The sequence below is a fragment of the Pipistrellus kuhlii genome, unplaced genomic scaffold, assembly GCF_014108245.1.
Source record: "Pipistrellus kuhlii isolate mPipKuh1 unplaced genomic scaffold, mPipKuh1.p scaffold_m20_p_3, whole genome shotgun sequence".
Classification (NCBI taxonomy): domain Eukaryota; kingdom Metazoa; phylum Chordata; class Mammalia; order Chiroptera; family Vespertilionidae; genus Pipistrellus; species Pipistrellus kuhlii.
This window is the reverse complement of record NW_023425529.1, coordinates 145,079,377-145,099,602: the sequence shown is the minus strand read 5'-3', so window position 1 is coordinate 145,099,602 and position 20,226 is coordinate 145,079,377. Positions and strand designations below refer to the sequence as shown.

The window sequence follows — 20,226 nt, the reverse complement described above, 5'->3', positions numbered from 1 at the left end:
GACATGTTCTATGTATTAATTTCATAATTCTTTCTTATAGTTTTCATAGAACTATGTTTTTTTTTTAACTGATGGAATTGTAAATAACCATTCATCTGGAATGATAATTGTAATTCTCAAATATGCAATATCTGATATCTGAGAGGCAATAAGGAGTCCCCACAGTAAGTGTTTAGTGAGTATTTAATCAATTTTTAGCAAAGCTTGGCCAGACAAGTAATAATAAAATCATCACAGGAAGCATAAATCTGATTCAACTCTAACTTACACTCAATAAAAAATGCTTTATTTTTCTTCTAGCGTAGTAACTATTTACTTATACTTTGTCAGTTTTCTCTACTAGAAAAAAAAAGCCCTCCTTAATGTGTATATCTTCACTAACTCGAGTGCATGAACAACTATCAATTCTGCAGCTACTAAAATATAATTGAAGGTGACTGACTCTTTCCTAGAGACGTGAAGTTTAATGAATGTTTACGAAGTGTCCTAAACCTACTTTGAATCAATGAATTTTCTAGAGATGAAGAATCCTGCTACAAATGGATGAATTGCTAAGACCTCAAAATTGATGGTGTAAAACTGAATAGATGTTTTTCATGGAACCCCAACCTTGGTGAATGTTGCCCTTATTTCATTTATCCCTTCACAACCAATAGATCACAATGGGGAAAGCTTTGCTTCTGTCTTTCGCATACCCTCTCCCAGTGCTACTGGAATCCTCAGTCCAAGCTCTTATCTGGGATTACTTACCTCTCCTTAACAACCACCTCCCATCCACCATGAAAACCACCTTCTAAAATTCAAATCTGAGAGTCCACAGATTGTCATTGCTTGCCTAAAACTATCGACGGTTCTTCACTTTCTACAGCATGAAATCGAAATTTCTTGGGAAGGTATCTAAGGTACCCACTCACCTCAATTTCAGCAGCTCCCCAAACCATACTTTAGCATTCCAGAAAAAATGAGATACTTGCTATTCCTCAAACACACCCCAATGTCTTTGCATGCATTCTTGCCAAAAAGAGTGTATCCTAGATTTCCATTAATTCTATAAACCATTTGCTATCAGTTATTTGTCAAAGAATATGACACACTATTGAGTACTGAGCTCTGCAGAATCCACAGCTACATGACAGTTCCTGCCTTCAAAAAATGCATTTTCTGAGGAAAATCCACAGTAATAATATGAGGGTAACAGGGCCACATCTGAGTAAATACAAAGAATCATGAAATATTTACAAAACAAGGTAACACTTTGTGTTTCATGCAAAAAAACAAACCAGCATCCTAGCCCATGTGGCTCAGTTAGTTAAAGTATTGTCCTGTGCACAGAAGGGTCTCAGGTTCAATTCCTGCTCAAAACCATAGCCAGCTTGCAGGTTTGATCCCGGATTGGGGAGCATATAAGAGGCTGCCAATTGCTGTTTCCCACTCATGTCTGTCTGTCTGTCTCTCCTCTCTCCTTCCCTCCCTCTTTCTTTCTCTCTCTCTTTGAAATCAATGAAAAATATCCTCAGGAGAGGATTAAAAATAATAAAATAGCCCTAACTGGTTTGGCTCAGTGAATAGAGCATCAGACTTCAAACTGAAAGGTCCCAGGTTCAATTCTGGTCAAGGGCATGTAACTTGGTTGTGGGCACATCCCCAGGAGGAGGTGTGTAGGAAGCAACTGATTGATGTTTCTCTCCCATCAATGTTCCCATCTGACTCTCTATCTCACTCCCTTCTTCTCTGTAAAAAAAATCAATAAAATATATTTAAAAAAATAACAAAACAAACAATAAAACCAGGATAAGCAAAGGTAAAGATGGAAGTATCTATGTGTTCAGAGATTCATATGCAGTTTAGTTAACTAGTGGGGAGTGTGCTTATGGGAATTGTAGTTAAAAGGAAGGAAGAGATAAGATTATAATCAGCCTTACTGATCATTTTAACATGTTTCTATTTTATTTGGAAGGCAGTGGGAGCCATTACATTTTCCAATAAGCATGTGACTTGATCATCATGGCAATATTTTGGAAACAGAAAGCTGTGAGATCATTTAGGGGATTAGAACCAAGATTCAAGGGAAGAAAATAAAAGAATGTTGTTGTTGTTGTTTTTTGTTTTTTGTTTTTTTTTAAATAAAAAGCCTACCAGTGACCATCATTAAAAGTGATAGATGGGAAAGAAATTAGGAATCTAGAATTGACAGGTAAGATAAAGGTATAAGGTAACTTCTAATTGCCTCCTCTGGCCTCCAACACTTCCTGATGACTGAGCAGGCTGTAGTCATTCACTGAGATAAGAAATAGAGAAGAGAGATATCATCTTCTCAACTATCCCATGCTATATTTACCCTGCTCAATAGTGTCATATTTCCATGGTACAAATCACTTTGTATTTTGGTATGTAATATACCTATGTATTAAGTGTTACTGTTTTTTTATCTTCCTCCCTTTTCTAGAATAAAAGACTCAGGCAGGCAGAATTTTTTTCTTTTGCATTTGTTTTGTTCATTAGTATAGATCTTAAAGCAGTGGTGGAGGGCATATAGCGGATTCAATAAATAGTTATTGAATTAATAAACAGTTAAAAACTAATTAATTAATTCCATTCTCAACGTGTTCAGCCTGAGATTTCTTTGGAATATTTGGAAAGAAAAATCAAGTAAAATGCTCCTTTCAAACTTAATTAATGTAATATTTGGGATCTTGCCAAAATGCAGATTTGGGTTCAAAGGTAGTGGGGTAGGACCCTACATTTCCAAGACGCACTCAGTTGATGCTGATGCTATGGGTACAAAACCATGACTATATCCAAGTTTGCTGTTGGACATGTGACCTTGGAGATAATGCCCTGGGCATTGATGATCTGAGAGTCACCATCTGTAGAGGTGGTAGCTGAAGTCCTAAATATGGATGAAATCTCATAGACAAATAAAATGCAGCCGGAAAAAGCCCAAGGGGCCCAGAAAGAGCAAAGGAAGAAAAGCTTTAATGCTAGAGAGCAATAAAAACTGGAGAGAGAGAGAGAGAGAGAGAGAGAGAGAGAGAGAGAGAGAGAGAGAGAGAGAGAGAGAATTTGAACTTGGAGAGTTCTTCATAGTACAAAATGCCATGATCAGCATTTAGCTAAATTACTGAATGTGTCCCTTATATTGTATGTGGTGACCACAATTGTTATGGACTAAATTGTGTCCCCAAAAATTCATATGCTGGAGCCCTAACCCTCAATGGGTTATTTGGAGAGAGGATCTTTAAAGAAGTAATTAAGTTTCAATGAGTCATATGGGAGGAGCCTATTCTGATATGACTGGTGTCCTAATGAGAAGATACAGAGATGTCCAGGGTACAGGAACACAGAGAAAAGGCCCTGTGAAGATACAAGAGAAGGTGGCCATCTGCGAGGCAAGGAGGAAACCTCGGAATAAATCCAACCTGCCAACACCTTGATCTTGGACCGCTAGAATCAAATAACTGTGAGAAAATTAATTTTTGTTAATTAATTGTTGTTTAAGCCACTCAGTGTATATAGCCTTTGTTATGGCAGCTCAAGCAAACTAATGTAATAAAGAAAGCATTTGAAGGAGGGTAATAAACTTCATATTCGCAGTATGATGAGCATTACATAGAGGGCGAGAACCTGGAAGTGGAGAGTCCCAAAGGAACGTTAGAGTGTGAGATTTGAAAATATGTGTCTGTGAAAGGGAAGGAGAAAACAAGGGTATGCTGTTATAAGCTTGTTCCCAAACATCCCAAATGTCTTCCTTCTGGGCACAAAGCGCCTCTGAGGTTCTTTGGTTGTGTGACTTGCTCTGCACTCTAGCAAATGCATGTAGAAGTGAAGTATGTTCCTTTCAGCCTTCAGCTATAAGGACCACGTGGCTTTGCCACCTTCTGTTTCCCTCTCCTGTGATGACAGGGAATATTTTACATGCTGGTTGCTCTGTGATTCTGAGGCTTAAAACCAGGACAACTTGAACAGCCGGAGCTGGTCTGAAATGGATATAAATTGCCAACAAAAACCTCTCTTTATTTTGTCCTAAATCAATGCTAGATTGGGGTTGTTTGCTACTGCATCATAACTTAGTCTCTGAATTGATGCAAAGATAAGAAAAGTAAATTAATTAATGAATCACAAATTCTGGAAAGAAGGATTACTGAAAGCAGATAGGGTAGTGAGCTTTGGAGCAAATTCCCTGAGACTAAAATAATGGAAGGAAGTCTATGTGAATGTTGAGATAAGGTTTGGTTTGTGAGGACAGAAATTTCAGGAGAGAACCTACTTTGGAACTCTATATTCTGTGTTTGGCAGTTTTTAGATGACAGGAATTAAAAGTTGAATTGCAAAAAGTAGTTGCATGAAGGTCAAGGGGGTCTATGTTGGATACATAAAATAATAATAATTGCAGAAAATAAAGGAGTTAAAACAATAGTAGCTATAGTGAGGTCAAGATTTATCTACCCCCACAGAGCCAATTAATGCTGTTCCTGTTACTAGAATCCACAGTTCAGTTCTCAGCTCAATACTCGGTATACAACGCACCATACCTCCTTTTCCAGTTTTACACAAAATGCCTCAATGAATAAAACATTATAGTCTTTGGATTAGTCAGAATTTAGGTTGCTGGGAAGGTGACTGTATCATTACAATTATTTTTCTATGGCCATGAGAATATTTCCAGTTAAAATTAAAAGCATAACAAATTCAGGGAGATGTTAGAAGTTCCAGCTAATTATCCTTGAGGGACTTTGTTACATATGCCAGTTGCTCATCTTGGCCTTAAAACATCTCTAAAATACAGAAATCAAATATAATTACTACAAGCAACAGTTTTAAAATATTTTTAACAAAATAGGAAAAGATTCCTGGTCAGAATACTTATTCACAGCCAATATGTCAGGGCTATATACAGTTTCATAATTTTTTATTTGTGCTTGCAACAGTCTAACAAATGATTTCTCTACCTTTGGCTTTGCCCACTCATCTACCCTTCACTGCACACCCCATACTATTAAGAATTAGTTTTGGAAATAAGCCATATCACATTCCTACTTTCAAATCCTAACAATTCAAGTTAAATGTCTTAGCATGGCATATAACATCTATACTCTTTGCCCCTAACATCCTATGACAGTCCTCTACCCTCCACTCACAAACCCAGCCTAAACCTACATACTGATATTGTGTAAGATATTTCAATATTAACCAGATAATATTCCAAGCTAGCTAATACAATTTCCTCTACCCAGAACCACCTTCTTCTCCTCCACTCTTCAAACCTCTACCCATAAGTCATGATCCAGTTGAAACCTCATCTCCTCTCTGACGCCTGAACACAGCCTGTGCAGCTTTTGTTGGTTCATCTTGTTTCTCACAGCACTTAGCATCTGTTCTACAACCCTAGCTTTGTAGTATTGTAACTCCTCTGTTTGTATATATCGAGTGGCCAGATTATTATGATCTCTGAATGAATAATAATCTGGCCACTATATATGCCATATATATGTTAGAGGCCCAGTGCATGAATTCATGCATATGTGGGGTCCAGCCAGCCTGGCCAGGGGGAGGGGACATAGGCGGTTGGCCAGCCTGCCAGCTGGTCAAACTTCTGGTCAAGGGGACAATTTGCATATTAACCTTTTATTATATAGGATATACACTGAGTGGCCAGATTATTATGTGTTCAGAGATCATAATAACCTGGCCACTCAGTGTATATGCCTCTCTGATTATAATTTCTCTGTTTGTATATCTGTGTTCCCTAAAGGCAAACATCATGTCTTCATGTTAAAAAAAAAAAAAAAAAAAAAAAAAAGTTTATTTTAGAAAGAGAGGAAGGCAGAGAAGAGAGAAACATTGATTGGTTGCCTCACACACTCATCCCAACTAGAGAAGGAACCCTCAACCTGGGCATGTGCCCTGATCAGGAATCGAACCAGTGACCTTTTGGTACATGGGACAATGCTTAACTAAATAAGCCATCACACCCAGGACAAAAACTATGTCTTTTTTTTATACTCCCAGGATTTACATCACAGTTTAGTATCCAACAAGCACTCAACAAATTTTAGTTGAATTAAGTCAGATGCAGTATTATTTTTTAAATAGCTTCCAGAATTAGAAATTTCTACAGGAAATACTTATTTTAAAATGATAATAATTTAAAGCCTTCCAAGAACACAGCTGACTTAGGAAACTTTACATTTGGAGACCTATTCCTAGGTTGTGGAGAAATATCAGGGAAATCTTCCTGGTGTATTGTATTAAAAATGGAAGAAATCTAAAGGGCAGGATTATAGACTGCGACAGATTCAATAAACAGGCTCAAGACAGATTATAAATGTGATGCTGAAATTAATATGTAGTTACACATTAATATTTAGTCACATTGCTTTGTAAGATAGCTATCATAATTAATGCATCACAAATACACTATATTATAAAAAACTGTGAAAAAGAGCTTAAGAAATCCTCTGTTCTGGTAGTTCTCTGTCCTAACTACGCTTCATCACCCAGAAAACATGTAAACTGTATGCCAGATTTCTCCCTCAGACATTCAGATTAATTGGTCCGGGTTAAAATCCAGACACCTGAATTTTTCTGGATTTTCCTACCTATAGGATCCTAATGCACATCCAGGGTTGAGAATCAGTGATTTAGTCCAACCTTGTTATATTATAACTAGAGGCCAAATGCACAAAGATTCATACTAGACTAGGCCTTCCTTCCCCTGGCTGCCAGCACCATCTTCGTTCTGGCCCAGAACTGCCTTTTTGCTCCAGCCCATAGCCACCTTTCCGCCTTCTCACACTGCCCAGAGGCCCGGAGCAGCTGGGGCAGTGCAGAACACCCCCCAGCCACTCGGTGCCTGTGTATGCAAATTAACCCTACATCTTTGTTGGGTTAATTTGCATACTCACTCCTGATTGGCTAGTGGGAGTCACAAAGGTATGGTCAATTTTCATCTTACTCTCTTATTAGTGTAAATTAAAAAAAATTAAAATCAGAAAAGTGAAAGGACCTGTGAAAAATAATTAAGCTATTTAGTCAGGCCTTTAGTCTGACAAAAGAACTAAATTACTTTTAATAATTAATTAATTAATTCACTTGAAATGACAAAACTTAGCAATGTCAGGCTGATACTGGATGTCTGAGAAACTAAACTTGAGTGAATGTTTACACAGAAAAATATTTTCATTTCTCTTTAAATGTTTACAGAAATTAGCACACTTTTAACAGGACACACTTATTAGTGGACTAGGAAGCAGATAGGTCACTTCTTCCTACCAGAATTTCCACTTAGGAAGTAATATGTTCAGACAGGATTTATCTGTGTATCTGTATAGTCTGCATGGTCTGGTAGGAGAGCAGGGAGTGGGGTAAATGCTGACCACTAGCTAATGAACACGTTTGCACACTATGCTAGCACAGCAAAGAGGAAAAAGGCTGCAGCACAATTCCTCATTCATAGCTTACAGCCTTGTTTGGCCTGAGCTCACTAAAGGCAAGAGGGAAACATGGACCAGCATAGTTATTGCTTCATTGCTTCCCGTGCCCTTGAGGCCAGCAGTGCCAGAATGGTCTTCTGATCTGTCACATAGCCAAAAAAAAAAAAAAGTAAGAAAATGCAACTCACCCTGCAGTTGTCCTTTCTTTGTTCAGTTGACATAGGAATGCCTAGTTACTATAGTAAAATTAAGCAATAATTCTGAGTGACTGCACTATTATATTTGTCTTTAATCATTTTTAAAATAATAAAAATACCTTTTCTGAGTAGTAAAATAATTAAAAATCACATGAAGAACAAGTTAATATGGGCCTTTTATAATTTTTGCCTTTCTCCCTCTTGAGGAAACCAACATTAAAAGCCTGGTCTGTTTTCTTCAGCTTCCTCTATGTGTATACCAATAAGTAACCAAACACACACACACACACATATATATATATATATATATATATATATATCAATATATATATATATATATATATATATATATAGAGAGATATATATATATATATATATATATATATATATATATATAGAGAGAGAGAGAGAGAGAGAGAGAGAGAGACATAGAGATGGTTTGGTTTTGCAAAACTAGGACCAAGCTATACGCATACATGAAATTAGCTTTGCTCACTTGATAAAACATCATGGACCCATTTTATGTTAATAAATCTCAGCTTTGCCCTAGCTAAGCTGCTAAGTAGATTAGAGCATTGCCCCTATAGGCCAAAGTTGGGAGTTCAATCCTCAGTCAGGGCACATATAAGAATTAACTAATAAATGATTAGTGGAACAACAAATTGATGTTTCTCCTCCTCTTTAAAATCAACTAAAAAAATCTCAGTCTTACTTATTTTTATGTAGTTGTATAATGTTCCACAACCTAGATATAGCAACAGTAGCATAATCTATTAAAATATTCCATTGAGCTAATTTATACTGTCATTTACATGGCTGGTGCTTCCCCTAGGTATGGTTAGAAGAGTGGCAGGCACATGTTTCAAACTCTGCTGATCTTCCAGGGACTGTTTTCACTTAGGCATATGGCTCTGATCTGCACTGGACTTTGCACTGCGTTTCATTAGATGTTTCTGGAAACAGAGCTATGTTCAAAAGGCATACCGCTCAATCTTACATCTTCATCTAAAGGGAATTTGTTTCAATTTTAAAACATTTATAAACTGTCACATATTGTACTTCCCTCTCTTCTTTGCATACAATATAAAATAAACTATTTCTAATTTATGGCCAAATCTAATTATCTGGAAAAATGTTGGAGAAGAATCTTATTTTTTTAAAGGCACATTTCTCTGTGGACTGCTGCAGACCACACATTTCTTTACTTAATGACATGTATTGATTTTTTTTTTTTTTTACCTCTAAAGTCAGTCCACACATAACACAGAACCCAAATTAAAAGCAGTGCCTCTCACACACTGTTTGAAAATATCTGTAGAACAAAGGTCAAACGTGCAGTTTGCTAGTTAATGGCCTGAGGCAAAGTCAAGGTTAATGTGGCGCTAATGAGCAGGCTCACCCCTGCAGGGATGTCTGACCACAGTTGTCAAACAGTAGACTTTCAAAATGTCAGTCTCTTGCTCGGCAGAGGAAATGTATAATTACATGTTTCTAGATAAATTCTATTTTCGCTGGCTATACTGAATCCACATTTAATCATTTTTCTACTCAACGAAGTCATTCTATTAGACAAAATAGTTCCTATAAATGTTTAGAACTAGAAAAATATATAATTTCTATTTTATGGCAATAATACTTTTCTCTGTACATGTTTGAAAGGACTTCAATGTATAGTTAGATCAGCTACAGGGAGAAATGAAATCTAGGTTCTTGGCCACTTTCTCGAGAGACTTTGTGGTGTTTGGAGAATGGAGGGAGAGGGTGAAATTGATACCAAGAAGCCATGCAATACACAGAACCAGTCACCTTCCTCACAAACATGAATGTGTTTCACGCACATGACATTCCTATTTGATTAAAAAAAAAACTGCTGTTTTTTTTGTTTTTTTTTCTAAAGAAGTAACTCAGAGAGCCTGCTCTCTGAACCCCACCTGAACTCGCTGCTCATTATGGGAGCTGTGACCTGAGGATCCACACCATACTCTAAGAGGACTTTTTTTTTTTTTCCCCCTGACTAAATGATTCCAGGTTTTTTGCTCCTCATAGGAAGTCTCCTTGTTCATGTGGCACAATTTCCCCTCATTAGAAGATTTACTGTGCTTTCTCTACAAAGCTGAAGGAGTTAAGATGGTGGTAGGTTAGAAGCACCAGGGGGAAAAAATCAAAAGGGGGAAATGGAAAGGAAATGGAAATATGCTAATGCCCTTAGCTACCTGGGAAGAGGACCTTTTCCTGACAGGTGCTGCATGGTTAGCTCTCTCTGGTGGTGGTTTGATACTAACCCTGAGCTGGACGTCCTGAGCTCTCTGTACAATTAGTATAGACACTTCTATTCCTCACTTTCCAATAAACTGCTCAACCCCACACATTGCCATTTAATATCCCAATAAAAAGGGCCCTTTCTGAAAGCATCATCCTCTAAAAAGAATGATTTAAACCTGATGTCAAAACCGGGTTTTTTAAAATCAGTTCTTGTCTCGTTTACCCATGTTGTAAAAATGTACCTTAACATGCATAGACTCTGTTCTCCATTAGAAAAGACTTTAAACAAAGGCGTGGCTCATTTATAAAACCAAACACTGAACCAAGTGTCTAAGACTTAAAGAAATCAGATCCTATTAGGGAAATTGAGCTATCATATCTGCATTTAAAGAGAGATGTGATGTAATTTCTCTTACCTCATAATTTTGTTTTTTTAATAAAATCATGCAATTGTTTGTTCAATTTTACTAATTTCAGAAAGCATAATATTGGTTTTTCAATAGAAATTATTTTGAGGACATGATTGGTTCAAGACTACCAAAGACGTTTAGCCAAATAAGAGTATTTACAAATCTAAGCATTCTAATATAGTCATTCACATAAAAATTCATTTTTTAAAATTTTATTTTACTGTTTAAAGTATTACAAATAGTAGTACATATGTCTCCTTTATTTTCCCCCCATTGACCTTCCCCCATTGACCGTCCCCTCCTACCCCCCATTCCTCTACCCTCATCTCACCCCCAAAAAGTCACTTTAAGTACCTATATTTTGAGACTCAGCATTTTAGGTCAAATCTTGATAGTTTTTTGTTTTGTTTTTTTGCTAGTTATTGACAAATATTCTGTGGTTGCTAACATTTTTCTATAAATTCCATGACTTGGAAGACAAGAGAACATTTGGATATTTTATTCTCTCAGCACTAGCAGAGCCCTAATAAAATATCTTCCCTTTAATAGTATGCCAATAAAAGGGCTTCTTCCTCATTCCTTCCTTTTACCTTATTTTCATTTGTGATTTCAATCAGCTATTCCTCTTTATCTCCATCCATGAATTAATCTGATTGATGAGCAATACATGCCTGGTACAATGGTTCCCGCTCACATTTCTAGCTACTACACATCTTTCAATGCTAATACTTCTGTTCCTGGACTCTAGATCAGGATATCTATAATTTAGGGGTGTCGAACTCAATCAGAGAAGGGGCCAAAAACTAAAATCCAGCCTAAATCGCGGGCCGAATGGTTTACTGAACAGTCATAAACTGTCATTGTGATGGAAACACAGCAGAGTGCAGTGATGACAGTGCGGTGCGGGCCACATTGCAAGGCCTGGCGGGACGGATTTGGCCCGCGGGCCTTGTGTTTGACACACGTGCTATAATTAATAGAGTTTAAAAAAAAAAAATGAGGTACTTTAGTCTGCGGTTTTATTCCTATTATTCAAGTAAGTCTCATTTTGGGGAGAAATGAGACTCACATGTGACCCAGGTATTGCTGTAGTTCCCTATTTCTGATGGGGGGCATAGCATATCACTATAGTTGAGAACTACGTATCCGATTTAATGGCCGTTACTTGTATGGCTGAGAGAAAAAATATTTTTTATTTTTTTCTGCAGTGAAAAATTTGAGGAGATGACAGCCTCAACATTACAGATATTGCAAATGAACTTGAGGACCAATGCGTTACAGACCATTGATATAACTTGAAGAGGTTAGAATAAATATCATGCTCCCTGAAGTTAGCCTATTGTCATTTATGCAAGCTTACTGTGCGAGTTCTAATCACGCCTGTGACGGCCACATAGGTTTTGCCTAGAATGTTCAGTAATTGCTACCATTAAAACAAAATGTGGAGATCTGTTCGATACCACACATGTGCCCGGAGCCACATCTAAGACTAATCAAAATTTCAACTTCTAGTTCACATCAAATAGTGGAGGCCATCTCTTCTTTCAGCACAAGGAGTGTATAATGTTTTTTTAATATTCTATGGTATGGATTTAGTCTCAGATGTTTCATAAAATGGTAATTAATTTTTCCATGACTATCTAGAAAGTAAGAAAACTCAGTTTGTAAAAAACTTTATTTTTAATATTGGTCAAATTACTTTTCAATGCACAAAATCTTGCATGCATTTGTTTACATGCATTTGTTTATGAACTTTCTTTTCCTGGGATTTTTATTTTTTTATTTTTTTTAATCAAATTCTCAGTGGGATACGTGACCTGAAAAGTTAGGCACCAGCAGCCTAAACTTTTGCCATATGTGTGCTTAGCCTTCCGGCATTCCTTCTTCCTGTAGGCCTGCTTTTTGACCCGCTGAGGTCCTGCTCTTCATTATTCATGTAAATTTTGATGCCTGCCTGCCTGGGAGCCTACTTTTCCTCAGTCCTACTCTGGCCAGGCCTCTCACCCCCTAACCAAAGCCTGGCTCCTGCCTGCCCTGCCCTCCGTGCCCTCACTACCACCACTCACTAAGCACTGGTTGCAATTAAACAGAAATGTTCCCAAGAGAGGGAACATGACCTTTATTTTAGTAAATTAAACTTACAGATAATAAATAATAATGGCACCTGAAAGAGGCATTAACTTCCTTTTAGGAAATAAATGGGAAATTGCTTTCTCCAATCCTATAAATGGTATTGCATTTTTCTCAAAGAGATAACTTTTCCTTGACCTTTGGACTTTTTCATTCACTGAGGATGTATATACACAATTCATCATTAAGCCCAGGATATCAATACTGATTTTCCATGTAAACAAACATAGATACCCAATCACATGCATCAGGAGTGTTGTGTTAAATAAGGTTCAACCATGTAGCAATAAATTGTTGCATTTTAAGCTAAACTAATAAAATTTAATATGAATTTAGTCCACCTATCTTAGCAATAGTCCTAAAAAATATTGTATTCTTCACTCAGTCTATGTTTAAATTTTTTTCTATGTTTCACTAATTATTTTTAACCACTTCACTGTGCTCCTTTGTGATATACAGGGTACCAATTTATGTGCTTTCATAGACTTTCACATCCTGAACTAAGCCATGTCCTGTCTCATTCCTAGTCTTAAACCACAAAGTGTTTCAAGTGTCCTCTTTAGTTCCCCACTCTCAATAAATGAAAGTGTCCATGTTCAATGTGGTTACAATACTCAAATCAGGATTTAATAAACACATTAGAATAATATGAAACTGCCTGATGAGACAATTTTCCTGATGAAGTTCAGAAATGAAATTTAAAACAACACATAAAACAACTTAAATCATATTTTGTTTCAAAATGTTAAAATCCAACATTTCTCAAAATTCTCCTTTTCCCACCTTCGCATCAAAATCCTCTCTGATATTAAAAATATCTTACTTTTACTAAGCACCTAAGACAGTCTCTGTTACCTCAATACACACCTGTGCATGCAGCCAATCCCCTTAATTGGTGCATTCTTAAATGAGAAGCTTGGCTAATTGGAAGACTGGCTGGAGAACAGATGGGGCACTAGTGTTGAGACTCTGTGTCTTAATTTATTGTCCTGGGGTTTTCCTAATTACCCACTTAATTGGCACAGCCACGCCACTTTGAAATAATAATGTACAGCTAATTATCACCGATTTAAGCTTGCTAATAGCTTATTCTTACCAGCTAACTTCAAGAAATCAAGCAGAGAGAGGAACTGCCACAGGGAAATCACTCTGCCTGGGCTGGGTTAGACAGCTATAGGACTGCCATGTCCTTTAGAATGGCGCTGATTTGGTTCCTGCCCCAGAAGGATAAATAGTGGCGCTTTGCTGAATGTGTAAAAGAGATAGCTCTTGCTTGCCTTTCTCAGCTTTTGGAGATCTTTGTAAATGGTGTGTATCAACTCAACATTTTCAATTAGCTAATTATGTATATGTTGCATAAATTAAAAATATATATATATATAGCATAGAAGAAAAACTTCAATCACATGGTCAAAATATAGTCAAGACAATTCAACACTTTGGCTTAGCTCCCCTCTTTCCAACCTAGAAGACCTATTCCACAAGCAAGTTTAGCACAACTCTTAGATCCAGGGACAGACCGTAGTAAGGGACATTTCCTTCTTCAAACGTTAACAAGGAAAATGCAGTGCATTAACAGAAAGGCTCTCCATGAAATGAATATAGGAGGAGGGAAGGGAAGGATAAACAAAATTCGGGGAATTCTTTGTAATTTTTTTTAGAAGCTTGGGAATGTATAGAGAAATGTCTATAGTTAGGATAAGATACTATACGTCTGCTTGACTTTACAATTATTTTGCACTTACTGCAGGCGCTTTTTCAAAGATCTCTTGGTCAGGTTCCCCAGAAGCAGTGCCTGAGATGAGAATTTGGATACAGTCAATTTCATGGAGGGCCTGCTCTTAAGAGAAAGGTCAGGAGGGAAGCCAGGGAGAGTGGGCAGGAAGACATGAGGTAGGGATGTGGTCTCAGCTTCAGGCAGACTCCACCGGGAGTGCTGAAGCATGAAACCTTCACATCTCGGTCACCCAGAGTAAGAAACAAGCCTTTCTCCCCATGCCAGCCATAGGAGATGCTTCCAACGGGTGAAGCAGGTGGATGTCTGACTCCTCTCCCAGGACAAGATGGTGCTGTAGCCAGTCTCCAGGTTGACCCCCAACAATCCTTCCTTCCATGCCCTGTGTAGTCCCCATCCACACCGAACAGATGGGCCTGTGTAACCTACAGGATGCTGCGGAGAAGATAGTGGGGGACTTCAAAGCTAGATGACAGAAGGATTGCCTGTCCTGAGGGAAACAAGCCTCAATGATGTGAGGAAACTCAAGCAGTCCTACGGAGAGGTCACTGTGGCAATAAAGCAAGGCTTCCTGCCAGCAGCCGTGTGAGGGAGCCATCCCAGGAGATAATTCGTCCCCCTGAAGCCTTCAGAGAACTGTATCCTGGCTGACAACCTGACAGCCATCTCCCTAGGGACCCAAGTCAAAATCCTATAGCCAAGCAGCCCCCACACCCCTGACCCTCAGAAAATGCATCATAAATGCTCATTATCACTTTTAAGCCACTCAGTTTGGGAATGATTTGTTAGGCAGCAGTTGGTAACAGATACAGATGGCTCCTGTTTGTTGACGACAGTTCCCCAGAGCGAGGGCAGCTGTGGGTGATCAGCAGCCAGGACACAGCAGCCAGGAGGCTGGAAGAATAACCAGGTGAAGGGATTGGAGCAGGGACTCTGCAGCATCAACTACCTTAGTTACCTCTCAAGTTCAATGTTCCCACTGAACCTCCCCTACTATTTACAGAGCGTCATGTCATGAACTTAATTGTGACCTGGACACCTGTTCTTTTAAAAATGGTGGCTGGCAACAACTTAGAAGTCTAGACCTATTAAAAATATTCTTTAAAAGATAACAATATGTTCAGACAAAAAAAAAAAAACTTGTGAGAATTCATCACCAGTAATAAGTAATGAAAGTTATAGTAAACTAAAATGATTCATGATAGACACGTGGAACTGAAAAAAGAAAAGAGCGTAGAAAGAATTAAAATATATGAAGAATTGTACATAAATATGGATTATTTTAAAATAACAACAACAATGTCTTCTGGGTTGTTAAAATGTTGTTTTTAGTAAGATCTGTTGACAAAACAGTATGAAAGATAGAAAGATAGTAACAGAGAGAAACTATTTTAAGATTCTTACATTGTTTAATAAAGTGGCAAGAGTTCTCATTCAAAGTCTATGGTAAACCTAAAAATGCATATTGTGATCTCTATGATAGCCATCAGAAAGTAATAAACATGCCCTGGCTGGTGTATTCAGTGGTTAGAGTGCTGGCCTGCTCACTGAATGGTAGTAGGTTGGTAGTTAAGGGCACATACCTGGATTTTGGGTTTGATCTGGCCCCAATCAGGACACATGTTGGAAGCAACCAATTCATGTTTCTCTCACATTGATGTTTCTCTCTCAAACACCTTCTCCCTCCATCCCTCCCTTCTACTCTCTCTCTAAAAATCAATGAATATTTTTGGGTGATGATTAACACAACAACAAAAGGGGGGGAAAAGATCATAAAGCTCTGAGGATAAAAAGAATAATAAATACCTATTAAACTCAAAAGAAATAATTAAGCTCCATTCAGGAATGGCAGTAAAAAAATCTATAAAAATTGCCCACTGTGTGGCTTAGTGGTTGAGCATTGACCTATGAACCAGGAGGTCATGGCACATGCAAGGTCAGGACACATGTCCAGGTTGTGGGCATTCTCTCCCTCTCCCTACCTTTCTGAAATCAATAATTTTAAAGAACTATAAAAAATATAAATACTTAAGTGGGCTCTTTTGCAGTATCTATGGTTGCTCATTTTGTGTGGCATGAGACTGTCCTATGATATAGATCTATCCTGATTTGTAGGCAATGGCTAATGGTGGCCCTCTGGGTCAAGGGCATAAAAAAAATGGGTTTGAAAGACTAATGACAAAGTGGTCTACCTGATGGCCAGAGAAGACACTTATAAAACTTTCCACTCATTTGAGCCCCTCATTATTCCTGAGACACTTTGTAACATTTCACCTGCATTGGCTTAGTTTTGCCAGTGAATAAACTATGTTAAGTCTTGGCTTTGTTTTGGTTTTTCCAGTAATTTGGTTACTTTGGTGATGAAACAGACATGACCTTTAAGCTGGGTTTTATTATTAAAAACAAACACCCCGTCCAAAGTGTTTTATCAAACACAAGACATAATTGCTGATCACTGTAGATGTTTAGAGAGAAAAAGGACAGGTGTTTTGCATGTAAAATGCTAATTCTTTTATGTAGTAGCAAATAGGCAGCAATAATCCCGATCTTTATCCAAAACTTGTAGCCCATCTTAGGAGAGACTGGGGCAGTTAGGAGTACCCTCCAAAAGAAAAGAAACAAATTTCTCATTACAGAGAGTAAGCTATGTAAAATATTGAATTATCCATAAGGTATTATTAGAAATAATTGTTTGAACTAATAATTGAATATAAAACTGTGAGTTTCAGTTTCAATACAAAACATGCACCGAGAATAAGTATTTGCCAGGGCATACACTAGTCAAGTGAACACAAAAATAAATAAAATAATAGTTTCCCCCAGTTTTAAGAGTTTTTCAAGTAACTGCCAATTATTTAGCAAAGGGATACTAATGAAGGATGATTTAACTTGTGCAATAATGATGGGCATAATGGTATAAATGTGAATTAGCAAAGCAAGCTGCTCAATATTGGATCATTTTGAATGGACAGATAGCCATTTTTAGTATTCCAGGTAAAAGGTATGAAAATTTCTTTCTATCAACCTTTTCTTCTTAGCAGAGTCTTAACCCCTAATAACATTTGTCACATCGCTCACATGTATACTCTTTTGGTCTTACATTATCCTATATGTAGCCAGTAGCTACATAGGATATTGACCAACACTAATTAAAATTAAATAAGTTAAAACTGCAATCTTCAGTCACACTAGCAACATTTACATTTTTTAAAATATTTTATAAGAATACTTTACCATGAGATATACCCTACTAAAAAATTTACTAGTGTACATAACAGTATTGTTGACCATAGAGAGGAGGTAATGAGGAGTCACTAATCAACCCCCTAAAGCACATGTGTCAAACACAAGGCCCGCGGGCCAAATCCGTCATGCCAGGCCTTGCAATGTGGCCCACACCGCGCTGTCATCACTGCACTCCGCTGCGTTTCCATCACAATGACAGTTTATGACTGTTCAGTAAACCATTCGGCCCGCGATTTAGGCTGGATTTTAGATTTTGGCCCCTTCTCTGATTGAGTTCGACACCCCTACAAAGTGTCAGTTCAGTAAGAGGAGTAAGCCATATATGGTGATAGTGATCATATATGTGCCCAGGGCCTGCCATATTTATTATAGAAAATGCCCCTTTCACAGAAATCTTTATTGACCTCAAAAGTTACAGCTATGTTCCTCAGTAATGGAGTAAGAAGGAACCATTGGATTTTAAAGGTAATCAATGTTTATCTTTTGTTTCCTCGACAGTGTATTTTGTTCTACTTAACTGAATACATTCTATTCTGTTGTAAAATGAATGGCTTACTTTCTTTTCTCTTTCTGGTTGTAAAACAAATGTCTTACTTTCTTCTGTTGGCAAGTGTGTCTTCACCATTTCTTGTAGAGATCTTCATTCTAAGCTTCTCTTTACTCCCATCAAAAGAACAACGGGGGCTTTCGGTGGGTGATCTGATTGGATGACCACAGAGCTTATTTACCTTTCAACAAAAAATACATAGAAAGGACAGTTAGAAACTGTGCTCCTGCCTTTCTGAGAATGGCACGGTCAGAGTACAAAACAATGACATGTTCTTACTTACCCCTCCATGTTAATTTTCAAGACATATAGTATTTGTCAATTTTTCATACAGGGGACTCAAACTATGTGGAAACTGTGACAAATGTATGCTATACACATTTATATAGTTTATATGTATACATGTACAAAATACATAAATATCAATGAGCATGCAAAATAAAAGAACTATATTAATAAACTTGTCTGCTTGTATAAATAAGGTTACTTAACCAAAGTGGATATTATTGCAATATTTATGGTTTATATTCAAATGTTTGACTAATCACATATTTGTACTGATTTTTAAAATGAGGGGGAAAAATGCCATTGAATATGTGGTCCATTTCTAAGTTAGTTCTAAGGGTAGTTTTCTTCATAAGGTCATTTCTCAGAAATGATAATGAATGTGCTTATATGAAGATCTCATTTTGTAATAGTTCTATATCTTATTCCTCAATTGAGTTTGATTTTAAGGGTGTTATAATCCTCTTTGAAAAAATCATTTACCAATTGGAAAATTCATGTGGTTTTTTTTTTACATACTTATTTAGCAAAGATCTTTGTATAATTTACAAAATTATTATTGAAAAATTAAGTCAATAATTGAAGGCATGACAATGTAAAGTATCAAAAAAGCTCATTGATACTTTATTCAATGAAAGAGGCAGAGTAGTATAATTAGAAATATATAAAAGCATTGACTCATAATCAGGAGACTTTGGTTAGTACCCTAATTTTTCCTCCTTAAGTGCTGAGATCTTGAAAACAGAGGCAGAACTTCTTTGAACTTGATACCTTTATAGGTAAAATGAAACTTTTACGGTGAATTATTCCAAAGTTCCTTAAAGTTCTAAATTTCTTCGATTTCTCATGCAATGAACATTAAAATCTTATGTACCAAGTCATTTATTTAACCCATATTTATTTTGTTTCTAGTATTTGCAAAGAATATGTATTAGGTATTATCTATAACTAGAGGTCTGCTGCATAAAATTTGTGCAGGGGGAGGGTCATTTTAGCCCAGCCTGTACCCTCTCCAATCCAGGACCCCTTGGGGGATGTCCGATTGCCGGTTCAGGCCCTATCCCAGGGATTAGACCAAAAAAGCAGTCAGACATCTCTCTCACAATCCTGGACTGCTGGCTCCTAATTGCTTACCAGCCTGCCTGCCTGATCACCCCTAACTGCCCCCCTGCCAGCCTGGTTGCCCCTAACTGCCCCCTTGTTGTCCTGCTCCCCCCCAATTGACACCCTGCTGGTCTGCTATCCCCCAACTGCCCCCCGCATCAGCCTGATTGCCCCCAATTGCTCCCCTTGCTGGCCTGATTGCCCCCAACTGTTCCCCTGCTGGCCTGCCGGCTCACAAATACACCTCCTGCTGGCTTACTTGCCCCCAACTGCTCCCCTTGCTGTCCTGCTCTCCCCCTACTTACTCCCTACCAGCCTGCTTGTCCCCAGCTGTTCCTCCCTGCCAGCCTGATTGCCTCTAACCTCCTCTGCCTCCGCCCCGCCACCATTGCTTTGTCCAGAAAGACATCTGGAAGATCTACTGGTCTAATTAGCATATTGCACTTATTACCTATACTAATAAAAGGTTAATATGCTAATTAGACCAGACAGATGAATGACCTTCAGACGTTCTTCTGGACATCCTTCCAGACAACCTTCTGGACAAAGCCAGGGCTGTGAGGGCCAAGGCAAGCCACCACAGCTGTGAGGGCTGGGCCCCTTGCACGAATTTCATGCATAGGGCCTCTAGTCTATATATATAAACGCCTAATGGACCAAATGATCATTCAACCAGTCATTATGATGTGCACCGACTACCAGGGGGCAGATGCTCAATGTAGGAGATGCCCCCTGGTGGTCAGTGTGCTCCCACAGTCAACCTCCCTTGGCCAGTCAACCTCTCACAGTCCCTCCCCCCCAGCCAGCAGGCCTTGATCAGCCCTGATCGGGACTAGGCAAGATAGCCCTGATCCACCCCTATCACTAGCCAAGCTGA

General features: G+C 38.0%; 1 protein-coding gene across 1 annotated transcript in view; it reads right to left on the bottom strand.

The window, feature by feature from the left end:
• Positions 1–20,226, bottom strand: part of GPC5 (glypican 5) — a 1,238,338-nt gene that overhangs the window by 942,301 nt on the left and 275,811 nt on the right. The window contains exon 4 of the mRNA XM_036457477.2: positions 18,008–18,141. Coding sequence (XP_036313370.2) covers positions 18,008–18,141 — 134 coding nt within the window. The remainder of the gene's footprint in view (positions 1–18,007; positions 18,142–20,226) is intronic.